The sequence below is a fragment of the Asparagus officinalis genome, chromosome 5 (genome assembly GCF_001876935.1).
Source record: "Asparagus officinalis chromosome 5, Aspof.V1, whole genome shotgun sequence".
Classification (NCBI taxonomy): Eukaryota; Viridiplantae; Streptophyta; class Magnoliopsida; order Asparagales; family Asparagaceae; genus Asparagus; species Asparagus officinalis.
The window spans coordinates 114467760-114489586 of record NC_033798.1 but is presented as its reverse complement, the minus strand read 5'-3'; the positions used below and the strand labels follow the sequence as shown (position 1 = coordinate 114489586).

The 21827-nt window shown below is 38.6% G+C and overlaps 2 protein-coding genes across 3 annotated transcripts in view; one reads left to right on the top strand and one right to left on the bottom strand.

Annotated features, from left to right (window-relative positions):
* LOC109840776 (cytochrome P450 72A15-like) overlaps positions 863-21827 on the top strand; it is a 25633-nt gene continuing 4668 nt past the window's right edge. Inside the window, exons 1-4 of one of the 2 annotated variants that reach the window (XM_020409536.1) lie at positions 863-1221; positions 5740-5898; positions 5968-6029; positions 6276-6520. In XM_020409536.1, coding sequence (XP_020265125.1) covers positions 933-1221; positions 5740-5898; positions 5968-6029; positions 6276-6520 — 755 coding nt within the window. In that variant the 5' untranslated portion in view covers positions 863-932. The other variant, XM_020409535.1, reaches the window with a different exon arrangement.
* On the bottom strand, positions 8559-21802 carry LOC109840777. Its single transcript, XM_020409537.1, has 2 exons — positions 20367-21802; positions 8559-9953 (listed from the first exon to the last, which is right to left on the bottom strand). Exon 1 carries the CDS (start codon positions 21528-21530, stop codon positions 20832-20834), a length of 699 nt encoding a protein of 232 aa, XP_020265126.1. The 5' UTR covers positions 21531-21802; the 3' UTR covers positions 8559-9953; positions 20367-20831.

The following is a 21827-nucleotide window of genomic DNA, read 5'->3' as shown; positions in this document are numbered from 1 at the left end:
TAATACATTTCCTAGAATCAAGCCTTTTTGAATTTACGGATCATCTTTATATATGACCACTTCATTTCATGCTTGGGTCATTAAGGATTAATTGGTTACTTATGTTTTTAATTTATGGTGCCAATTGTAGTTAGTAAAAAAAATATTGAAGCAAATTTTCTTTTTAAATTTTTTATTTTTATTTTATAATATAGAGTAGTGTCACTCAATATTATCCTGTTTTATGTAAATCCTCTAATATAGGGAAAGGCGACTAGTAAGAATTGAAATATTTTACCGTGGAAAGCACAATTCATGCAAAATAATTTCATTTCTATATTACCCATCGCTAACTAGCATGCTCCAAAAGTGTTTCTTTCTTTCATGTTTCTTGTATACGAAGGACTCTACCATTTATTTGTTGGGCATATCAGCAAGTAAATCTTCAGCGTTATGAAGAGTTATACTTCCATTTTTACTATAAGACAAAAAGGAATTTATAATAACACCGTGAAAAACTCATTATTTTTACTACAATTCACAAAGAACATATCGACATTTTTATTTCCTAAAGTACCTACAAATGTAACACAACAGTTTGTAGATACATGTTGGCTGAAGACACTAACGTGACACCATTATACCCTTTTTAATTTAGTGGGGACCTTGTGGGGCATTGCTCACCAGAGCTTAATCCTTATCAGGTTTCGTTTAAGGGGCTGTTTGGGTGGCTGATAAACTAAGAAAAAAAAAAATCAAAACATTTAACACATCTGAAAGTTTTTTATTGTATTTAGTTTAGAAAAGAAAAAAAAATATTGTACGACCCACCCAGTATAATAGTGCAATTGGTCGCTTTTATCTTCCCAACACTTTATCCCACCACTACAACTCCACAGGACCCAAAAAAAAAAAAAAAAAAAGGAAAATCAGAGCTCAGAACGAAAGCATCCATGGAATTTTGGTTTTGGATTTTCAAGCTTATAACTGTTCTTGCGTTGGTAATTTCTCTCACGATATGGATTGTCAAAACCCTAGAGTGGTCATGGTGGAAGCCGAGGAGATTGGAGAGGGCGCTCAGGGCTCAAGGCCTCAAGGGCACTCATTATCGATTCCTATTTGGGGATCTCAGAGAGAACGTAAGGATCAACAAAGAAGCAAGGTCCAAACCCTTGCCCTCAAAATCTCACGCCATCATCCCTCGCGTAGTTCCTCTGCTGCTTCGTTCAATGAACCAATTTGGTAATTTTCTGGTTTTTTTTTCTCGAGACTTTAATGTTTGAATTGAGGGTAGAAAGATTGGACTTTGGGGCTCTTTAGTAGAAAATTAGTGTTGATTGATTGCTTGGCTCAAAATGTTAGCCTAAGGCCATCTCCTACCCATCGCACCAAAATAGTGTAAATTTTGCATTAAAATGGTGTAAAAGTCACATCAAACAATAATTCATCTTCAACCCACCGCACCATTCTTTGCTAAAAAAATCTCAGTATATTCCTTTTTATCTACTTTTATATTATTATTTTTATTCCCTATATTTTGAACTATTTCAACAATTAACCCCACATATTAAATTTTATTTTTTTCACATATTTTTTAAACAAAATGATTTATTATTAAAAAAATTAAACTATTAAAATAATAAAATATTATTTTATTAAGTAAAATAACTTGATTGCTAAAATATTATATTTTTATTATTGATATTGCCAAAATATTACATTTAAGAACACAACAGAAAATAAAATACAAGAAAATAATTAAACATTAACAACAATGTAAAAATTACAAATTTAATGTGCACTTAATTATCTGAATTAGTGTATTCCTCACATAGATGATCTATCAATGCATTACGAAGTGTAATATGAGCATCTTTATCCTTGATTTGTCTGTAACGTGCAATAAATTGATTAAATCTTGTGGTTTCATCTGCTATAATATCAACTTCTGGTGTTGGTGCTTCCCTCACTTCTTGAATTGGTGCATAAAGATCACGTTCATTCTCGATTATCATATTGTGCATAATAATACATGCAGTCATTATGTCATGTAATACATGTTTTTTTCAAAAACGTGTTGATCCTGCCATAATTGTAAATTGTGATTGAAGAACTCCAAACGCACGTTCTACATCTTTTCTACATGCTTCCTGTTTTATGACAAAATATTTTTTCTTTATACCTTGTGGTTGTTGGATTGTTTGTACAATAGTAGCCCATTTTGGATATAAACCATCAACTAAATAATAACCCATATTATACTTTTTTTCTTGAATAACATAGTGAGCAGAAGGAGCAATACTTTGAGCTAGATTAGAGAAAAGATTAGATGATTCCAGCACATTGATATCATTATTGGTGTCTGACATACCAAAATATGCGTGTCATATTCAAAGATCATAATCTGCTACAACTTCAAGGATAATAGTTGGTGAGCCACTACGTCCTGCGTATTGCTCAGACCATGCCGTTGGATAATTTTTTTATTTTCAATGCATAAAATCAAGACTTCCTAACATTCTTAGAAAACCATGTTTTTTACCAATATAGAATAGCCTAGCAATATCATTAGCGTTAGCGTTAGGTGTTTGTAGATACCGCTCTGCAAATATCTCCACCATAGCATGATAAAATTTTGTCATACTTTCAATTGCTGTTGACTCACCTATTTTAACGTATTCGCCTATATCATTAGCTGGTAGACCGTACGCCAACATGCGAAAAATAGCTGTTACTTTCTGTAACGGTGATAATCCTATTCTACCAAGTCCATCACTTTGTTGTTGGAAGTAATAATTATGATCTTTCACTGTATCAACAATACGAAGGAACAAATTCTGATGCGCAATTTCTCGATCGTGATTGATCACTGCATGATCGGGAATCGAGCCACCATGGATCAGTTGGTAGTTTTGTTGACATATATTGTTAGCGAGGATCATGTTGTTGTTAATGTACTCACGAATTACTTCTTCGGTTTTATCAATCTCTACAATAATATTTTTTAGAAAATTATCATCATCCGAAGATGAAGATGATGATAAATATGATGGACCTCCAGCATCGAAATTTGTTTTTGAAGTAAGAAAAGAATGACTGAAGTATGTAGAAATGGAGAATAATAATTTTAACACAACAACGAATAATTGTGTGGATGTACCTAATCTAGTATGCTATTTATAAAATTTTGCTTAGTTGTATACGTTGAATAATGTGTAAAGCTGGGCTAATTTCAGAAAATAATTTCCAGCTGTTATCAATTTGTCACAAAATTCAAATTTGCTTAGCTGTATACGTTGGACAACGTGTAAAGCTGAGCTGATTTTAGAAAATGATTCTCACTTATATAAAATTTTCACACAATTCAATGAATGCTTAGCTGTATATATTAGAAGATGATGATAAAGATGATCAGTTTCAGAAAATGATTTCCACTCATATAAAGTTTTCACACAATTCAATGAATGCTTAGCTGTATATGTTGGAAGATGATGATAAAGCTGGTCAGTTTCAGAAAATGATTCCTATTCATATAAAGTTTTCACACAATTCAATGAATGCTTAGCTGTATATGTTGGAAGATAATGATAAAGCTGATCAGTTTGTACACAACGATTCAATTTTAAATGTTGACCACCAACAAATTCAAATTCAAATTCAAAAAAACAAATTTGAATTGGCTATAAATAACATTCACGAATTCTACTTCAAACCACGCAATTCGAAGTATTTCTCAAAGTATTTCTAATCTCCAAACCAACCGCTTTTTACAAAAAAAATATATGTTCGATCATCTGAATACACGGTACTGAAGATGTGCTCCTTTGTCAAGTATTCATGGATATTTCTCAAGACCCTATTATCGGTAGAAACCAATCTCGAGATGCATTTTGGTCTCGTGTGGAGGACAGATACAATGAACTTCGAGATCAGCATTTTGAGGTTCGTACGAGCCGATCAGTTCGTTCTCGAATGGAAATCATAAGTAATGAAGTAAGAAAATTGAATGCGTGCTTAAGATAAGTAGAGAATCTGAATCCAAGTGGTGCTTCAGATGAAGATATTGTAAATATTCTATTAATTATCTTTTGAAATTTATTATTATTGTTGAAATACATAACTTGATGTTCACTATAATTTGCAGTTAGTTCGAGGAAAGATGTTATTTATGCAAGAACCAAAAGTACAAAAAAGGTTTCAAATTTGATCATGTCTGGAATATAGTTAAAAAAATTTAAAAAAATTTAAAAAAATTTAAAGATGATGTCCCCACAACAAGACAAGTTGGTCGAGGACAACCCCAAATTGTGAACTTCGACTCGTCACAATCAGATAATCCTACTCCGGAATCTCCCATATCAATATCTCCTGGACTGTCATCATTTACTCCACCTAAATGACCTATTGGGGTAAAAAAAGCCAAATTGAAAAGGAAAAATGATGATCATGAGTCAAATGTAGTGGACTCCATCGACACAAATAACAATCGACTTATAGACAGGTTAGACAAGACGAGCTTGGACAGGCAAGTAGCATTTGATATCGAACGAGAAAAGATATAGACAGGTTAGACAAGACGAGCTTGGACAGGCAAGTAGCATTTGATATCGAACGAGAAAAGATAGCCATGAAAAAAGATAGAGATGACTTGGACAGGCAAGTAGCATTTGATATCGAACGAGAAAAGATAGCCATGAAAAAAGATAGAGATGAATGAAAGATTATAATGAAAGATTTGAATTCCATTGCCAATCCAAACGTACGTGAGTACGTTCAAGCTCAACAAATTAAAATAATACCAAAAAGAAATAAACAAGAACAATGGTCTGTTTCTAATTTTGGCAATTATTTCAATGATATTGAAGACTTTGGATCCGATCTATCAGATTATTGAGAGTTGCTTGTTCATCTTATGTAATGTTATATGTTTAGTTTATATTTATGTTTTATTTTAATGAAGTTTTATATCATATGTGTCAGTTTTTATATGTTATGTATTTCAGTTATGTAATTTATATTTGAATTATGTATTAGGATTACTCTTTATATTTTTAATTTGTATTTCATGAGACTTTAATTATAATGTCTAGATTTTAATATTATAATTAATAATAATGTACTATAAATTTTAACATTATTTTTTATTTTTTAAAAATAATTTATTTTGTCCAAACTATACAATTGGGGTTGTTTTATAAATTTAAATTTTAACATTATATGGCGTCACACTGTTCAAATTCGCTAAAATACCACAAAAAATGCGGTTCGATTGGAGAAGAAACGCAGCGGCAAATGCACTGTTTGCGGCATTTTGCCGCTGCGTTGGAAATGCCCTAATAGGAAGCACAACCAGTTGCACAGATGCAATACCTTTATTTTAAGGAATTTCTATCTCCCTTAACCAAATAATTACCTAAAAATTATCATGAATTACTTTATTTTTCAAAATTCATACTCTTCTTGTAATTTTGTTCAACACCAGAGAGTTCAACTTAACCAAAAGAGAGAACCGCGACGAATTTGCCATCTCTCTTTAAAATGTATATGACAATCTTTTCATTTAATTCTGCTTATTTCCTATTCTCGGCTTGTTTTTTCAAATGGAAGATGCATATAATGTAATTACAGCTTGTTTATTAGCTTTTACTTGGAATTGGATCCAAATGGTTACTACTTGACAAATTGGCAAAATATATTAACCGCTTGTGCTAATTCATGGAGAAGGTTAACCACAAAGTACATTTTTGAAATGAAATGCAGGTAAAATTTCTTTCACATGGTTTGGCCCAACTCCCAGGGTGACTCTTACAGATCCAGAGTTGATAAGAGAAGTTTTGTCCAACAAATTTGGACACTTTCAGAAACCAAATATTGGCCCAATTGGGAGATTGTTGGCAACAGGATTAGCAAATTATGAAGGTGAAAAATGGGCCAGGCACCGGAGGATAATTAATCCTGCTTTTCAAGTAGAAAAGTTAAAGGTAAAAGGTGAAAAATGGGCCAGGCACCGGAGGATAATTAATCCTGCTTTTCAAGTAGAAAAGTTAAAGGTAATTACAACAACAACAAAAAAGGCCTTATTCCAAATTCTTTGGGTCGGCTAGGTGAATCCTATTTGTTAATTCAGTTTTATTAAGGGTCGTCTCCTTATTAAGTTAATTGATAGCATCTCACTTTTTCTAACTGGTGCATTTAGTGGCCTCAGGTAAATCTTGGAAGAGGGTAGTTATAATCCTTTGATATCTCTTGGTTACAATATGACAAGTCATTTGAATCGTAGTTATCCTGATTTGCAGCGAATGCTTCCAGCATTCTCTGCCTGTTGCAGCGAACTAGTCAGCAGATGGGAAACTTTTGTTGGTTCAAAAGGATTGTGTGAGTTAGATGTTTGGCCAGAACTCCAGAACTTCACAGGGGATGTCATCTCCAGGACAGCATTTGGTAGCAGCTTCGAAGAAGGGAGACGTATATTTCATTTGCAATCGGAGCAAGCTGAGCTTCTTATTCAAGCATTTCAGTATTTAGTCATCCCAGGTTACAGGTTTGCTATCTATTGCTCAGTGTCCAGTTACTATTTATATAGGGAGAGTACATCTTTTAATTAGTTAATTAATTCACTGAAGTTGAACTAAGTAATAGATTCTATTGATAAAACTGAGTTTAAAATAGACAAATAATATGGGAAACTTGCAACATATTTTATTAACTGAATGTTTGAATAAACAACATAGCAAAAAACAAACTGACAACTGAAAATAAGCAACAACTAACCCATGATTAACAAAATTCCTAAGCTCATGGGATTCTCCTAAAAAAACTGAAACAAAATAATCTATTCCCAAAAGAATAGGTCCACTACTATTATTCTGTTGAACATAAAACAAAGAACTTAACACCCTCCCTTAAACTGAATGTCATTCATAACATCAGTTTAAATCAGTCTCAGGACAAACACCAAGCAGATCAGGCAACTTCATAAAAGCACCCAACTTGAGAGGCTTGGTTAATATATCTGCAATCTGTTCTTCACTTCGACAAAATATTAATTCAATAATTCCATCTTTAACAAGATCATGAAGGAAGTGATACCTCACATCTATGTGTTTGCTTCTCCCATGTAAAACTGGGTTCCTGGAGAGCTTGATTGTAGAACTATTATCACAATAAATTTTTGTTGGTTCAGGCTGAAACTGATGCAGCATTTCAAGTATTCTCTTCAACCAAATAGCTTGACATGCACATGATGCTGCTGTGATAAATTATGCTTCGGTTGTTGACAGAGTAACAACTTGTTGCTTCTTTGATGACCAAGATACAGCTCCACAACTCAACATGAAAGCATAGCCTGAAGTGCTTTTCCTGTCTTCTAAATCACCAGCATAGTCACTTTAAAACCAATGAGATCTGATCCTTCTTCCCTTTTTATAAAAAATACCAAAATTAACGGTACCCTTCAAGTAACACAATACCCTTTTCGCAGCAGCAAGATGATATTCTATTGGACATCCCATATATCTGCTAATAAGACTCACATCATACATGATGTCTGTCCTGGTAGCAGTTAAGTACATCAAACTTCCAACAATTTGATTGAATAAAGTGCTGTCAACCTTCTTTCCTTTAGAATCCATAGCTTCACTCCTGGTTCAGTTGGAGTACTGAGTTACAACTCTTCATCTGAAATTTGTCCAAGATCTCCAGAGCATACTTCTTTTGTGTAATAAAAATCCCTGCCGCAGATTGTACTACTTCAATACCAAGAAAGTAGCACATCATTCCTAAATCTGTCATCTCGAATTCAGCCATCATTGGTTGTTTAAAATCATCAAACATACTTTGATCATTTACTGTGTAAATCAGATCATCTACATATAAGCAAACAATCAAAAAATTTTGTGAGATGCCAGATTTAATAAAAAGAGTATGCTCATATGGAACTTTTGGAATCCTGCCTTCGAAAATAGGCATCTATGCGACTGTACCAAGCTCTGGGTGCTTGTTTCAGTCCGTATAGAGCCTTCTTCAACCTGTATACCTTCTCTTCACAACCTTGCTGCACATATCCAGGAGGCTGATCTATATACACTTGTTCATTTAATTCACCATGAAGAAACGCCGATTTGACATCCAATTGATAAATAGGCCAAGACTTCCGTGCAGCAACAGCTACTACCTATTGGATTGTATCATGCCTGACAACCGGGGCAAACACCTCATCATAATCAACACCAAACTTCTGTTTGTAACCTTTCGCTACCAGCCGTGCTTTATACTTGTCAACTTCTCCTTTTTCATTCAGCTTGGTTTTATAAACCCACTTCACACCAATGGTTTTCTGGCCCTGTGGAAGGTCAGCCAACTCCAAGGTATCATTTTTCTTGATTGCCTCTATTTCTACATCCATGGCCTCTTGCCATTTTATGTCTTGCGCTGCATCTTCAAATGCTATGGGATCGCAGTCTGCAAATAAAATAAAAAGAAATAGTATCATCATCAGATAACTCATCTCCACTTACATAATCAATCATCCAAGCTGACCTCTTTCTTTGACGTTGATCTCTCTGGGTAGATACACCTGATTGGTGTTCTTCATTTGAGACACTTGCATTTTGGCTAGTTAGCACATCATTAGATAATTGCTGCTGTTGGTTTGATCGATCGGGTTGCTGGCTTGTCTGAGCAGGCTCTTGATTTGACTGCGCAATCTCCATTTCAACTTCCTCTTCATCAATGTTTACTGACAATGGTTGCTTTTCTGTATCCTTCCAATCCCATGCTTCTTCTTCATCAAAAATGACGTCCCGACTTATGATTATCTTTTTTGTGACTGGATTATATAATCTGTAGGCTTTGGATTCTTCACTAACTCCGAGGAAAACACATTTCATTCCTTTGTCGTCAAGCTTCTTTCTCCTCTTATCAGGAATATGGGCATATGCTATGCACCCAAAAATCCTAAAATGATCAATGGCTGGTTTGTGTGCAGACCAAGCTTCCTCTGGTGTTATGTTTTTTACAGCAAAAGTGGGACACCTATTTAGTACTTGAACAATCCAGTTAGCTGCCTCAGGCCAAAACTCTTTTGGAATGCACTTGCCAACATGCTTCTCACCATGTTCAAAATTGTATGGTTCTTTCTCTCCGACACACCATTTTGCTGTGGTTTGTAGGCAGCTATCAACTGTCTTTGAATCCCATACATTGCACAAAAGTTTGTAAAATCATGGGAATTAAATTCACCACCATGATCCGTAGGAAGAATTTTGATATTTCTCCCAAATTCCTTCTCAACAAATGCCTTGAACCTTTTAAATACCTTAAAAGCTTCATTCTTTTCTTGCAAGAAATAAACCCATGTCTTCCTACTATAGTCATCTGTAAATGAAATAAGGTACCTCTTATTGCTGTTTGAGGCTGGACTAATCGGACCACAAAGGTCTGAATGAATCAATTGTAGTGGTTTCTTGGCTCTCTCCATGCCCTCCCTATTGGAAAGGAATCACGATGTTGTTTACCGACAACGCAATCTTGACAGACTTTGGAGGGAGCATTGATTTGACGAAGACCAATTACCATATTCTTCTGCTGCAACGTTCTCAAACCATTAAAATTGAGATGACCATAGCGAAAATGCCATAACCATGTGGAATCTGTCACTTTACTAGTCTAGCAGGCTTGATCATTATTCTGATTATGTAGAGGAAACAACCGATTAGCTGTCATAATAACTTAAGCAATTATTCCCTTCTCTGGATGCTGTATTGAGCAACAACCCTTTTGAATAACAATTGTGTAGTCTCTTTCTTGCAGCTGTTCCATGCTGATATGATTGCTTTTTAATTCTGGAACATAAAAGACTCCAGGAATTTTGAAAGTGCGCCCTTTGACTTGTAATCTGACTGTGCCTCGTCCCGTGACAGCAATGCTTGAATTGTTCCCAAGCTTGACGTTATCTTTAAAAGACTCATCCAAATCTGAAAACAAAGATTTGTTACCACACATATGTGTTGTGCGTGGCGGAAGCTTTCTCGGGCAACACGAACAATAACTCGAACTAACAACAACTAATATGCAAACCACAATCACAGCAAGAACAAGAGATTAACTCGAACTAACCACAACTAATATGCAAACCACAATCACAGCAAGAACAAGAGATTTACGTGTTTCGGCAAGTTGCCTACGTTCACGGGGCAAGGAGGGGGGAGTTCTTACTATTAGAAATTAGAGAATACAAGTAGAGTTACAAATCTCTCAGATCAAACCCTAAAACAAAGCTCTAGATCTCTCTCAATTCTCCCACAATTGGATGCAACAATTCTCTCTTCAAGGCTGCTCAAATTCGTCCTTGCTTAACCCTAACAAATCAGGTTTAGGGTTGTTTGCGGGAAAAATCGTATCTTTCTTCATTGATTCCATTACACACTCTCGCGGTCGACCGCGGCGGTCGACCGAATCTCAGTCCCGAGAGCAAAAATCGCTTACAGTCATCTGCGGTCGACCGCGGCGGTCGACCGACACCTGCTCCGAATCCTGGTAGGCTTCGTGCACGTTGGCGGTCGACCGCGGCGGTCGACCGTCAGACTTTCTGGCTTCTCCTATGCTGTTTCCTGTAATTCTTTAATTCTTCACATCGGCGAATGTTTCCACCAAAACTGAGCCGACACCAAATCATCCAATAGTCTCTCAACAAGTCAGGGAACTAATCTAGAGCTGAAACGTGATCTCCCCCCCCCATCTGAATCAACTGATCAAACCGGCTGCATCTGAAAGACTGCCTACGTATCCTCTTGCCCAAGGAATCAAGCCGAACGTAGTTCACTCAAATGGTCTCCAAAGGCCTTAGCACTGAAGGATGTTCAAAAGCTTCAAACAATGACCAAATTTTACTCCTGAAACGACTTTGGTCAACATATCTGCAGGGTTGTCATTCGTATGGATCTTCTCTAATATGACGTCTCCATCATCCAAAACGTCACGTACAAAGTGGAATCTGACGTCGATGTGCTTCGTGCACGCATGATAAACATGGTTCTTTGCCAAATAGATAGCCGACATGCTATCACAATATATCCGAATAGTCTCCTGAGCAATCCCCAAGTCCTCCAATAATCCACGCAACCATAAAGCCTTCTTAATAGCTTCAGTAACTGTCATATACTCTGCCTCTGTAGTAGAGAGAGCCACTGTTGACTGAAGCGTGCAACGCCAACATACAGGTGCACCTGCCAATGTAAAAGCATAACCTGAAGTAGACCGGCGTTTGTCAAGATCTCCAACATAATCTGAATCCACATATCCAATACAATCCTGTCCATCCTTCTCATTCTTCTGGAACACTAAACCAACATCCACGGTGCCTCGAACATACTGTAGAATCCACTTCACGGCCTCCCAATGATCCTTCACGGGGTCGTGCATGGTATCGAGTGTATCTCGATACCATGCTCACGACTTGTGACAAATCTGGCCTCGTACACACCATCGCATACATCAAGCTACCTACTGCACTGGCATATGAGACCTTCGACATATAATCTCTGTCCTCAACTGAAACATGTGACATCAACGCTGAAAGCTTGAAGTGGGGAGCCAATGGTGTGCTAACTGCTTTTGCATTGCCATCAAAGCTGGATTTCTTCAACATCTTCTGCAAGTAGTTCTTCTGTGTAAGTTTCAAACTCCCTTTCACCCTGTCTCTCTCGATCTCCATACCCAATATCTTCTTTATCTCTCCAAGATCCTTCATCTCAAACTCGGATGACAGCTCATCTTTCAACTTTCGAATAGCCGAAGAATTCCTGGAAGCAATAAGCATATCGTCAACATATAAAAGCAAATATATGTGCTCACCATCATGTAGCTTGTGCATATAAACACATGGGTCATATGGGCTCCTCGTGTACCCTCGGCTAATTATAAAGCCGTCGAATCTCTTATACCACTGTCTTGGTGACTGCTTCAAACCATAAAGAGACTTCTTCAGCTTACAAACTAAATCTTCCTTTCCTGCAGCGTTAAAACCCTGGGGTTGTGTCATGTAGATCTCCTCATCTAAATCACCGTGTAGAAAGGCTGTCTTCACATCCATCTGGACCAAATCCAAATCTAACTGTGCAACCAACGCCAATAAAATTCGTATAGACGAATGCTTCATAACGGGTGAAAATATCTCGTTGTAATCAATACCCTCAAGCTGTTCATATCCCTTGGCAACCAATCTGGCTTTGAACCTTATGTCCCCAATAGAAGATCCCTCCTTCTTCGCATATACCCACTTGCAACCTATAGCCTTCTTACCCTTAGGTAGATGTGCAAGTGTCCAAGTATCGTTCTTCTGAAGAAACCGCATCTCCTCCTCCATAGCTTCCCTTCACCTGATCGAATCGGGGCTAGACTGTCTCCCTGAATGTGGCTGGAACCATATCGTCAACGACCTCCACTGATAATGCATATGCGACCATGACATCATTATACCTAACTGGCCGACGAATCTCTCTCCTCGGTCTATCTGCTACAATGGACCTCTGAACATGACTCTGTTCATGAGTCCCATGATCCACTGTATCCTATATCTGTCCGGCTATCATCTCATCTCCTCCCAGTGTCACCTCTGTAGGAGCCTCGATGGATACAATGCTCTCTGGAGTGGGTGGAGTCACATCATCCTTCACCTGCTGTGATATCTCTCCTGTCTGGTCTCCCTCCACCTGCTTAGGGGCTCGAGGCCTCATCATGTACGCCTCGTCAAATGTGACATCTCTGCTAATAACTAACTTCTTGTTCTATGGATCCCATAACTTGAAGCCTTTGACTCCATCTCTAAATCCCATAAAGACTGCTTTCCTCGCTCTCAGATTTAATTTACCATCACTGACATGATAATAAGCTGGACACCCGAATATCCGAAGCGACTCATAGTCACTAGCCACCGAACCAAACCAACGCTCTAAAAGAGTCTTCCCGTTTATCGCAGTGCACGGCAACCTGTTCACGAGATGGCTCGCATAAACTACCGCCTCGGTCCAAAAGGATCTAGGCAATACACTCTGTGTCATCATACACCGCACCTTCTCCAGCAAGGTACGGTTCAATCTCTCAGCCACCCCGTTCTGTTGCGATGTCTCTCGAACTGTGAAGTGTCTTCTAATGCTGTGATCTCGGCAAAACTGTAGAAACGGATCACTCTTGTACTCTCCACCGTTATCTGAACGTAGAGTCTTCACCTTTCTACCTGTCTGCAGCTCCACTTTCTTCTTCCATTCCACAAAAATATCCAGGACCTTATGTTTATGCTTCATCGGGTATATCCAATTTCTCCTGTAATAATCATCAATGAAAGTGACAAAATAGTTGGCCCCCCAAGAGATGTGTTCTTGGAAGGACTCCAAACATCTGTGTGAATGTAATCCAAAGTACCTCGGGTGTTATGAACAGCGGTGCCAAACTTCACTCTAGTCTTCTTCCCAAGTACACAGTGCTCACACAGCTCCATCTTGCAGGTCTTAGCACCTTTCAATAGCCCCTGTTTTGCTAATGACTGTAGGGACTTATCACCTGTGTGTCCAAGTCTCATATGTCATAAGGTGGTAGTGTCTTCCTCTGTAGTAATAGAAGCTGTCAGACCCCCTGTAACTGTCTTACCCTTCAAGTAGTATAGGTTGTTTTCACTGACACCTCGCATCACCACCATAGAACCCTTCGTGACCTTCACTGTAGCATCCTCTAAGATCACTCGATATCCTGCTGCCTCCAAAGTCCCAAGAGAAATGATGTTCTTCGTCAACTGTGCCACGAACCTCACTTCCTTCAATTCCCTCACTACACCATCATGCATCCTAATCCGGACTGAACCAATACCACTAATAGGACATACGTGATCATTACCCATAAGCACGACATCCCCTCTTTCCAGCTCCTCAAAGCTAGAAACTCACTTCCTTTTAGGGAAGATGTGATATGTAGCTCCCGAATCCATCATCCATTCCGTGGAATCCGCATAGCAAACTGACGGTAACGCAGGGCATGAATAGCTTGAAGAATGTGAATCTGAATGCTCACCAATAGCTTTTGCAACATTCACTTCTGAAGCTTGTGCAGCTTTCTCCTTATTTTTCCCGGCTTTTTCTTTCCACTTTGGGCAGTCAATCTTCCAATGTCCTCTTCTTTACAATACCGACATTGATTTCTACCAACACTCTTATAGGCACTCCTATTATTTGACTTTGAGCGGTTGAACTGGCGACGGTTTGGATCTCGGCCTCGAACTACTAATGCATCTCCCAATGTCTTCTCGGAGGGTTCACCATCATTCTTCCTCAACTCATAATTCACCAAAGCTGAGGTCAGCTCATTGTAGCTGACTGTAGTTCTTCCATAGATCATAGTGAGAACGAACGTACCATAATCATCTTCGGGCAACGAACACAGAAGTAGCATCGCCTTGTCTTCATCCTCAACTATAATATCAACATTGGCCATATCTGAAAGTAGCTTGGTGAAGTTGTTGACATGCTCCCTGATGGAAACTCCCCTCTTCATCTTGAACTGATAAAATCTCTTCTTCAAGTAAAGCCGATTCTCAATGCTCTTCGTAAGATATTTCTCATTGAGTGTTTCCCACATCTTCTTCGCCGACGTCTCGTTCATAACATCGTAAATAAGATCCGGCGTCAAGCATGACCTAATAACACCACAAGCTCTTTTGTTCATTTTCCTCCAAACCTTATCCTCCAACTCAGCGGGTTTCTCTTTTAACTCAAGAGTCTCCTCCAAATTCTGTGCATCCAAGGCATCCATCACTTGACAGCTCCACAATCCAAAAATTGATCTTGCCGTCGAACTTCGGAACATCAATCTTTGTGTTATTGATGCTCAGACTCTGTATCGCCTTTGTAAGAGACGAACATGACGTGCTTGCATCTCTCATGTTGTCGATCTAGCTCTGATACCAATTGTTGTGCGCGGCGGAAGCTTTCTCGGGCAACACGAACAATAACTCGAACTAACCACAACTAATAAGCAAACCACAATCACAGCAAGAACAAGAGATTTACGTGGTTCGGCAAGTTGTCTACGTCCACGGGGCAAGGAGGGGGGAGTTCTTACTATTAAAAATCAGAGAATACAAGTAGAGTTACAAATCTCTCAGATCAAACCCTAAAATAAAGCTCTAGATCTCTCTCAACTCTCCCACAATTGGATGCAACAATTCTCTCTTCAAGGCTGCTCAAATTCGTCATTGCTTAACCCTAACAAATCAGGTTTAGGGTTATATATAACTCAAAACACGAAACGGGTCGAAAACCGAAAGGCCCAGCCCAGATCATCGACGGTCGACCGCGGCGATCGACCGCGCGGGTTTCGCGGTCGACCGTGGCGGTCGACCGAATCTCAGTCCCGAGAGCAAAAATCGCTTACAGTCATCTGGTGGCGGTCGACCGACACCTGCTCCGAATCCTGGTAGGCTTCGTGCACGTTGGCGGTTGACCGCCAGACTTTCTGACTTCTTCTATGTTGTTTCCTGTAATTCTTCAATATGATTGCTGCAACCAGAGTCCAAATACCATTTATTTGAATGAGAATCCTCCTCAGCATGATAAGCCATCAACAAAGTTTCTTCTTCTCGCTCAACAAAATTTGACTTCTCTCATATCCCTTGTCAGAATACAAATTTGTAGTGCACTCAGACTTGTAATGACCATACTTGTGGCACCTGTAACACTCAACCTGAGACTTGTCAAATGTTGAATCATGAGTGGTGGAGTGTTGATCATTATCATGTGCACTCCCTCTGCCATTGGAACTAATGTTTCTGCCATGTCCTCTGCCTTGTCCTCGACCCCTACCACAACCTCTGCTGAATTCATTCCCAGTGGAGGAATCGAATTGAGTTGACACCTTCAAAGCTTGTTCATCTGTAGGAGGAGGTGCCATTCTCTGCTCATGTATCAGTAATGAACTTTGCAATTCATCAATGGATAGTGTATCAATGTCCTTTAACTCCTCAATAGAGCAAACTACATATGCAAATTTAGAAGACATGGACTGTAGAATTTTTTCAATAACAGCAACATCATCCTATTGACCACCATAAATACACATCTTATTAACAATGGTTAATGTCCTGGAAAAATACTTATCTACTGACTCACCCTCCTTCATATGAAGAACTTCAAACTCTTTGCGAAGAACTTGAAGTTGTTGTCATTTCACCCTTGTTGTGCCTGCATACTTTCTTTTCATTGAATCCCAAATCTGTTTGGAAGTACTTTTTTGAAGAATAGTCTCCAATATGGCACGATCTATTGCCTGAATAGATAATTTTTGGCTTTGGGATCCTTAAGTCTCTGTTCATCCAAACTCTTCTATTGAGCTTCAGTCAACACCACATCACTAGCCGGTTCACTAAAGCCAATCTCCACGATGCTTCAATACTCCTTGGAACGCAGAAAATTTTCCATCAACATGCTCCAATGGTCATAATGACCATCAAAGCGAGGAATGGCAGGTTGCATAAATTTTTTGTTGTCAGATGCCATGAACACTTGTTGCTACAAGCTACAAATTGAAGCTACTGCTCCTTTTACCCACAGGTCACTCTTTTCAAGCTCTGATACCACTGGTAAAACTGAGTTTAAAATAGACAAATAATATGGAAAACTTGCGACATATTTTATTAACTAAATGCTTAAATAAATAACGTAGCAGAAAACAAACTGGCAACTGAAAATAAGCAACAACTAACCCATGATTAACAAAATTCCTAAGCTCATGGGCTTCTCCCAAAAAAACTGAAACAAAATAACCTATTCCCAAAAGAATAGCTCCACTACTATTATTCTGTTGAACATAAAACAAAGAACTTAACACTTATTTACTGCATTTCTCTTTACGAACTTCTAATGGTTAGGAAATTGTTCTTTGCATGCTAAACCTGGTATGTACTATAAGCTTAATGTGATTAGTTTTTTCTTTTAACACCATTTGCGTCTTTTGTTTATAATTTTAAACAAAGGAATTTACAGTGCATACTACAACCTAATGTGGAAGAGTATTACACGTCCCTTTTTTGCACCCCCCCCCAAAAAAAAAATTTTAAAATTAAAATTAAAATTAAAAAAAAACAAAACAAAGCAATACAAAAAATTAAAAAAAGGAGAATAAAGCAACACAAAAAATTCATATTTGCATTGTGGTGTAGGCAAGGGCATAGGAGAACATTCTTACTAAAATATTTCATTACAATTAAAATATTCTAATTTAGTGCTATTTGAACAAAGAGTAGACATACCTTGAAGTCGAAATCTTTGGACATAGAAGAGCATTCTTACTTAAAACATTTTCTTACTGTAGAAAGAGATAACTGAGAGAGAAAAACCCTAACTTAATTAATTTATTCAGATACTAGAGATATATATCTATAGTCATACAAATAGGGGTATGATTAACAGGTCACAGCCCATTAACCCAATACCCAATAGGCTTAATCTAACACTCCCTCAAACTGGAGCATAAATATCCACCATGCCCAGCTTGTCACATATAGTAGAAAACACCTTTGAAGAAGTAGCCTTGGTAAGAATATCAGCAAGTTGTTGTGAGGATGGAGTGAATATAAGACACACTATCTTCTTCTCCCAAGCATCTCTGACAAAATTGTAGTCAACTTTAATATGTTTTGTCCTCTCATGAAATACAGGATTCTGTGCAATATAAATGACAGATTGGTTGTCACAATGCATAGGCATGGGTCCAGGTTGAACAAAACCAAGTTCTGTTATAAACTTTCGTAGCCACACCATCTCACAAGCAGTGTGAGTCATTGCTCTAGATTCGGTCTCTGCACTAGACTGTGATACTACATCTTATTTCTTGCTTCTCCAAGTCACAAGATTACCTCCAATAAAAGTACAGAATCCTAAGGTTGACTTCCGATCTCCCATATCTCCTGCATAGCCAGCATCAGAGAAAGCAGAAATGTGAGTATGCCCATGCTTCTTATATAACAATCTCTTATCAGGACAACTCTTGATATATGTCAAAATCTTCAGAGCAGCTGTCCAATGAACTTCTCTAGGTTTGTGCATAAACCTACTCAGTACACCCACTATAAAGGTAATATCAGGTTTGGTAACTGTCAAATAGATTAGTTTACCAATCAGTGTCTTGCATCGTCCAACATCATCCAGTAGAGAGGTATCATCACGTCACAAATCAATATTTACCTCCATTGGAGTGTTCGAACGTTTGCATCCCGAGAGACCTGTTTCTTCTAGTAAATCTAGCACATACTTCTTTTGGGATAACAACCGGTCATGCCTTTGATATGCAACTTCAATCCCAAGAAAATATTTTGGCTTTCCCATGTCCTTAGTGACAAAATGATGGTTTAAATACTCCTTAGTCTCTACTAAGGCAACAGAGTCACTCTCAGTGAGCAGAATATCATCAACATAAACGGCTAAAATAACCAAACCAGTTGTGCGTCGAAGAAAGACAGAGTGATCAGAATGACAGCGTTGAAAACCAACACTAGAAATAACCTTGCTGAATTTATCAAACCAAGCTCGAGGACGCTGTTTTAACCCATAGATGACCTTTCTCAGTCTGCAGATAATATTCTCCCCCGGAGCAACATACCCAGGAGGTTATTCCATATAAACCTCCTCGTCCAAATCACCATAAAGAAAAGCATTATTCACATCTAGTTGATGCATCTTTCAATCCAGATTAACAGCCAGAGAGAAGAGAATTCGAATGGAGTTGAGACGCGCAACATGAGAAAAGTCTCAAAATAGTCAATACCATATGTCTGGGTATATCTTTTAGCTACCAAGCGAGCTTTATATCTATCAACAAACCCATTAGGACGATATTTCAAGGTATACACTCATCTGCAGCCAACCACAGTCACTCCAGTAGGTAGAGAGACCAAATGTCAAGTCCCTCTAGAAAGCAGTGTATTCATCTCATCCATAGTTTGTTTCCAGGCGGGTACTAACAAAGCTTCCTCATGTGACATGGATAAAAATATAGTGGACAAGGACAAAGCAAACTGACGAAAAAATGGGGTGAGACGATCATAAGAGATAAAAAAATAGGATATTTTGGGTAAGACCGTTTACCTTTACGAAGAGAAATAAGAACATCTAATTCAGAAGAGATATGAGGCTCGACATGAGATGACCTGCAGCTGGAGAAGAAGAGTCAGTAGGAGCAGAGACAGGTATATGTACTTTAGGACGACGATAGTATGTCAGTAGAGGCTTTGGTACAGTGGCCACAGGAGCAGATACCGGAATAGTAATGGGAGCCGTAGAAGGTAGTGGTACCTGTGGACTGACAGAGGTGATGGAACCAGAGGAAAAATATGGGACAGACTCAAAGAAGGTAACATCAGCAGAAACAAAATATCCCCTGGTGGTCGGATGATAGCACCTATATCTTTTTTGAGTACGTGAGTATCCAACAAACACACAATGGACCTAGGAGACAATTTATCCAAACCAACAGTCAAATCCTGAACAAAACACGTATAACCAAAAACTCGAGGAATCACAGAAAAATATTTTTTAGCAGGATAAAGACAGTGGAATGATATCAAACCATTAAGAACAGAGGAAGACATTCGATTAATCAAATAACAGGCAGTGAGGACATCATCAGACCACAAGTACTTTGGAATATTCATATGTATCATCAGTGTTCTAGCAACATCGAGAATATGTCTTATGTATCATCAGTGTTCTAGCAACATCGAGAATATGTCTATGCTTCCTCTCAGCAACTCCATTTTGTTGTGAAGTGTGAGGCAACATCGAGAATATGTCTATGCTTCCTCTCAGCAACTCCATTTTGTTGTGAAGTGTGAGAGCATGAAATTTGATGAATAATACCATTAAGAGCATAAAATTTTGAAACAACATTTTTCATATATTCCAAAGCATTATCAGTACGAAGAATATGAACAGAAGTAGAGAACTGAGTTTTTATTTTATTATAAAAAAGTTCAGTAACATGTGAGACTTCAGACCTCTCTTTCAACAAATGTAGCCAAGTCATGTGAGAGAAATCATTAACAAAAACAATGAAATATCGAAAACCCTTCATAGAGGGAACACGACAAGGACCCCAAACATCAGAATGAACTAACTCAAACGTAAAACTATTGCGTTTATCGACACGATTCTAAAAAGAAGCACGATGGTGCTTACCCAGTTCACATGACTCACAACCTAAAGAAGAAAGAGAAGACTGAACAGTAACTACCGATCTAAGTTTCTGTAGTGAATGATGACCCAGACGCCAGTGTCACAGTAAGGTAGAATCAGGCTGTGCTGCAACTAGACCAGCACTCGGTATACTGTCATCCAAATAGTACATACCTCCTCTCTCATGCCCCGAACCAATCGTCATCCTAGTTGTTAGGTCCTGAAAAACACAATAAGAAGGAAAGAATGTGACTTTACAGTTATTGTCTTGTAAAATTGCTAATGGATAATAAGCTAACAGAGAATTTAGGAGCATATAACACATCAGTGAGTTTCAAAGAGGAAGTAGCATGAACTACTCCAGCACCAAAAACTAGAGAAAGTGTACCATCAGCGATGCGAATAGAGGAAAACTTATCAGAAAGATGTAAAGAAACAAAACGATTCTTTATACCTGTCATATGGGATGAGGTTCCAGAATCTAGTAACCATGGTTCATGAGGAGAAGCTATGTAAGCATTTATACCTGAAGAGGATGCATGAGTAGCCGAATGACTGTTTTGAGAGAGCTCTAGCTGGCATAACCTCTCATAATCTGCCTAAGAGATCTGAACAGTAGGAACAGTAGCAGTTGGATTGTTAAAAGTAGTAGTAGAAATAGGTGAGCGAGCACACGGCATCGGCTACTTGGGCCCATTGAGGACGGCCAAACTTCTCCCAATACTTTTTAGAAATATGATTGGTCCTCCCATAGTGACCACACTGACGTGAACCCCTATCAGAGTCATGATGTCTCCCACTAAAAGAGTAACATCCTCCCACAGAATCACGACCACGATCACGACCACGACCGTAGCCTTTGCCTCTACTAGAGAACATAGCAGACTGATCCACTGAAGGTGGAGGCGGTGCAGAAGTATCAGAAGAAACACCAGTAAATACCTGCATGATTCTGGAGAATGTAGCAGTCAATGAAGGGATGATATCTCCACCCAATATCTGTCTTCTCACCTGGGACTGTAAGGTAGGATGCACTCCAGAAAGAAACTTGGACACTGCCAAGTCACGGTGATATCCCAACAACGTCGCCGCATCAGCTAATGCAGGCTGATGCATCTCCAGTTCGTCTATCAGTCCTTTTAACTCACCAAAGAAATCCGGAACTGACCTATCTCCCTGTTTGAGCGCAAACAGTCGCTCATAAATCTCAAATACACGGGAAACATTCTTCTCATTCCCGTACATAATCTTCAGGCAGTCCCACATCTCCTTCGCAGTGGTTAAGAACATAACACTGCTACTAATCTGTGGTTCCGTGCTGTTGAGGAGCCACGTCATAACACAATAATCAGACGAGAGTCAGGAACTGTAGGTGGGATCTGTGGTGGGTGGAGGAGAGGCCAAAAGACGTGGAAGTTTGCTCTGAGCGCTAATGAAAATGTGAAAAGCCAGAGCAGATAGTTTTTACCATTCAATTTTATTGTAGTCCCCAAGACTACCTTGGGCGTAGAAGTCTGACCAGCAGCAGCAGAGGGAGATGTAGAAGAGGAGGAGAGATCTGTTTTCGACATTGTTACACAATAGTGGTAGGCAGGTAATAGTCAAATAGCTAGGGCAGTAATAGAGATCTGTAGC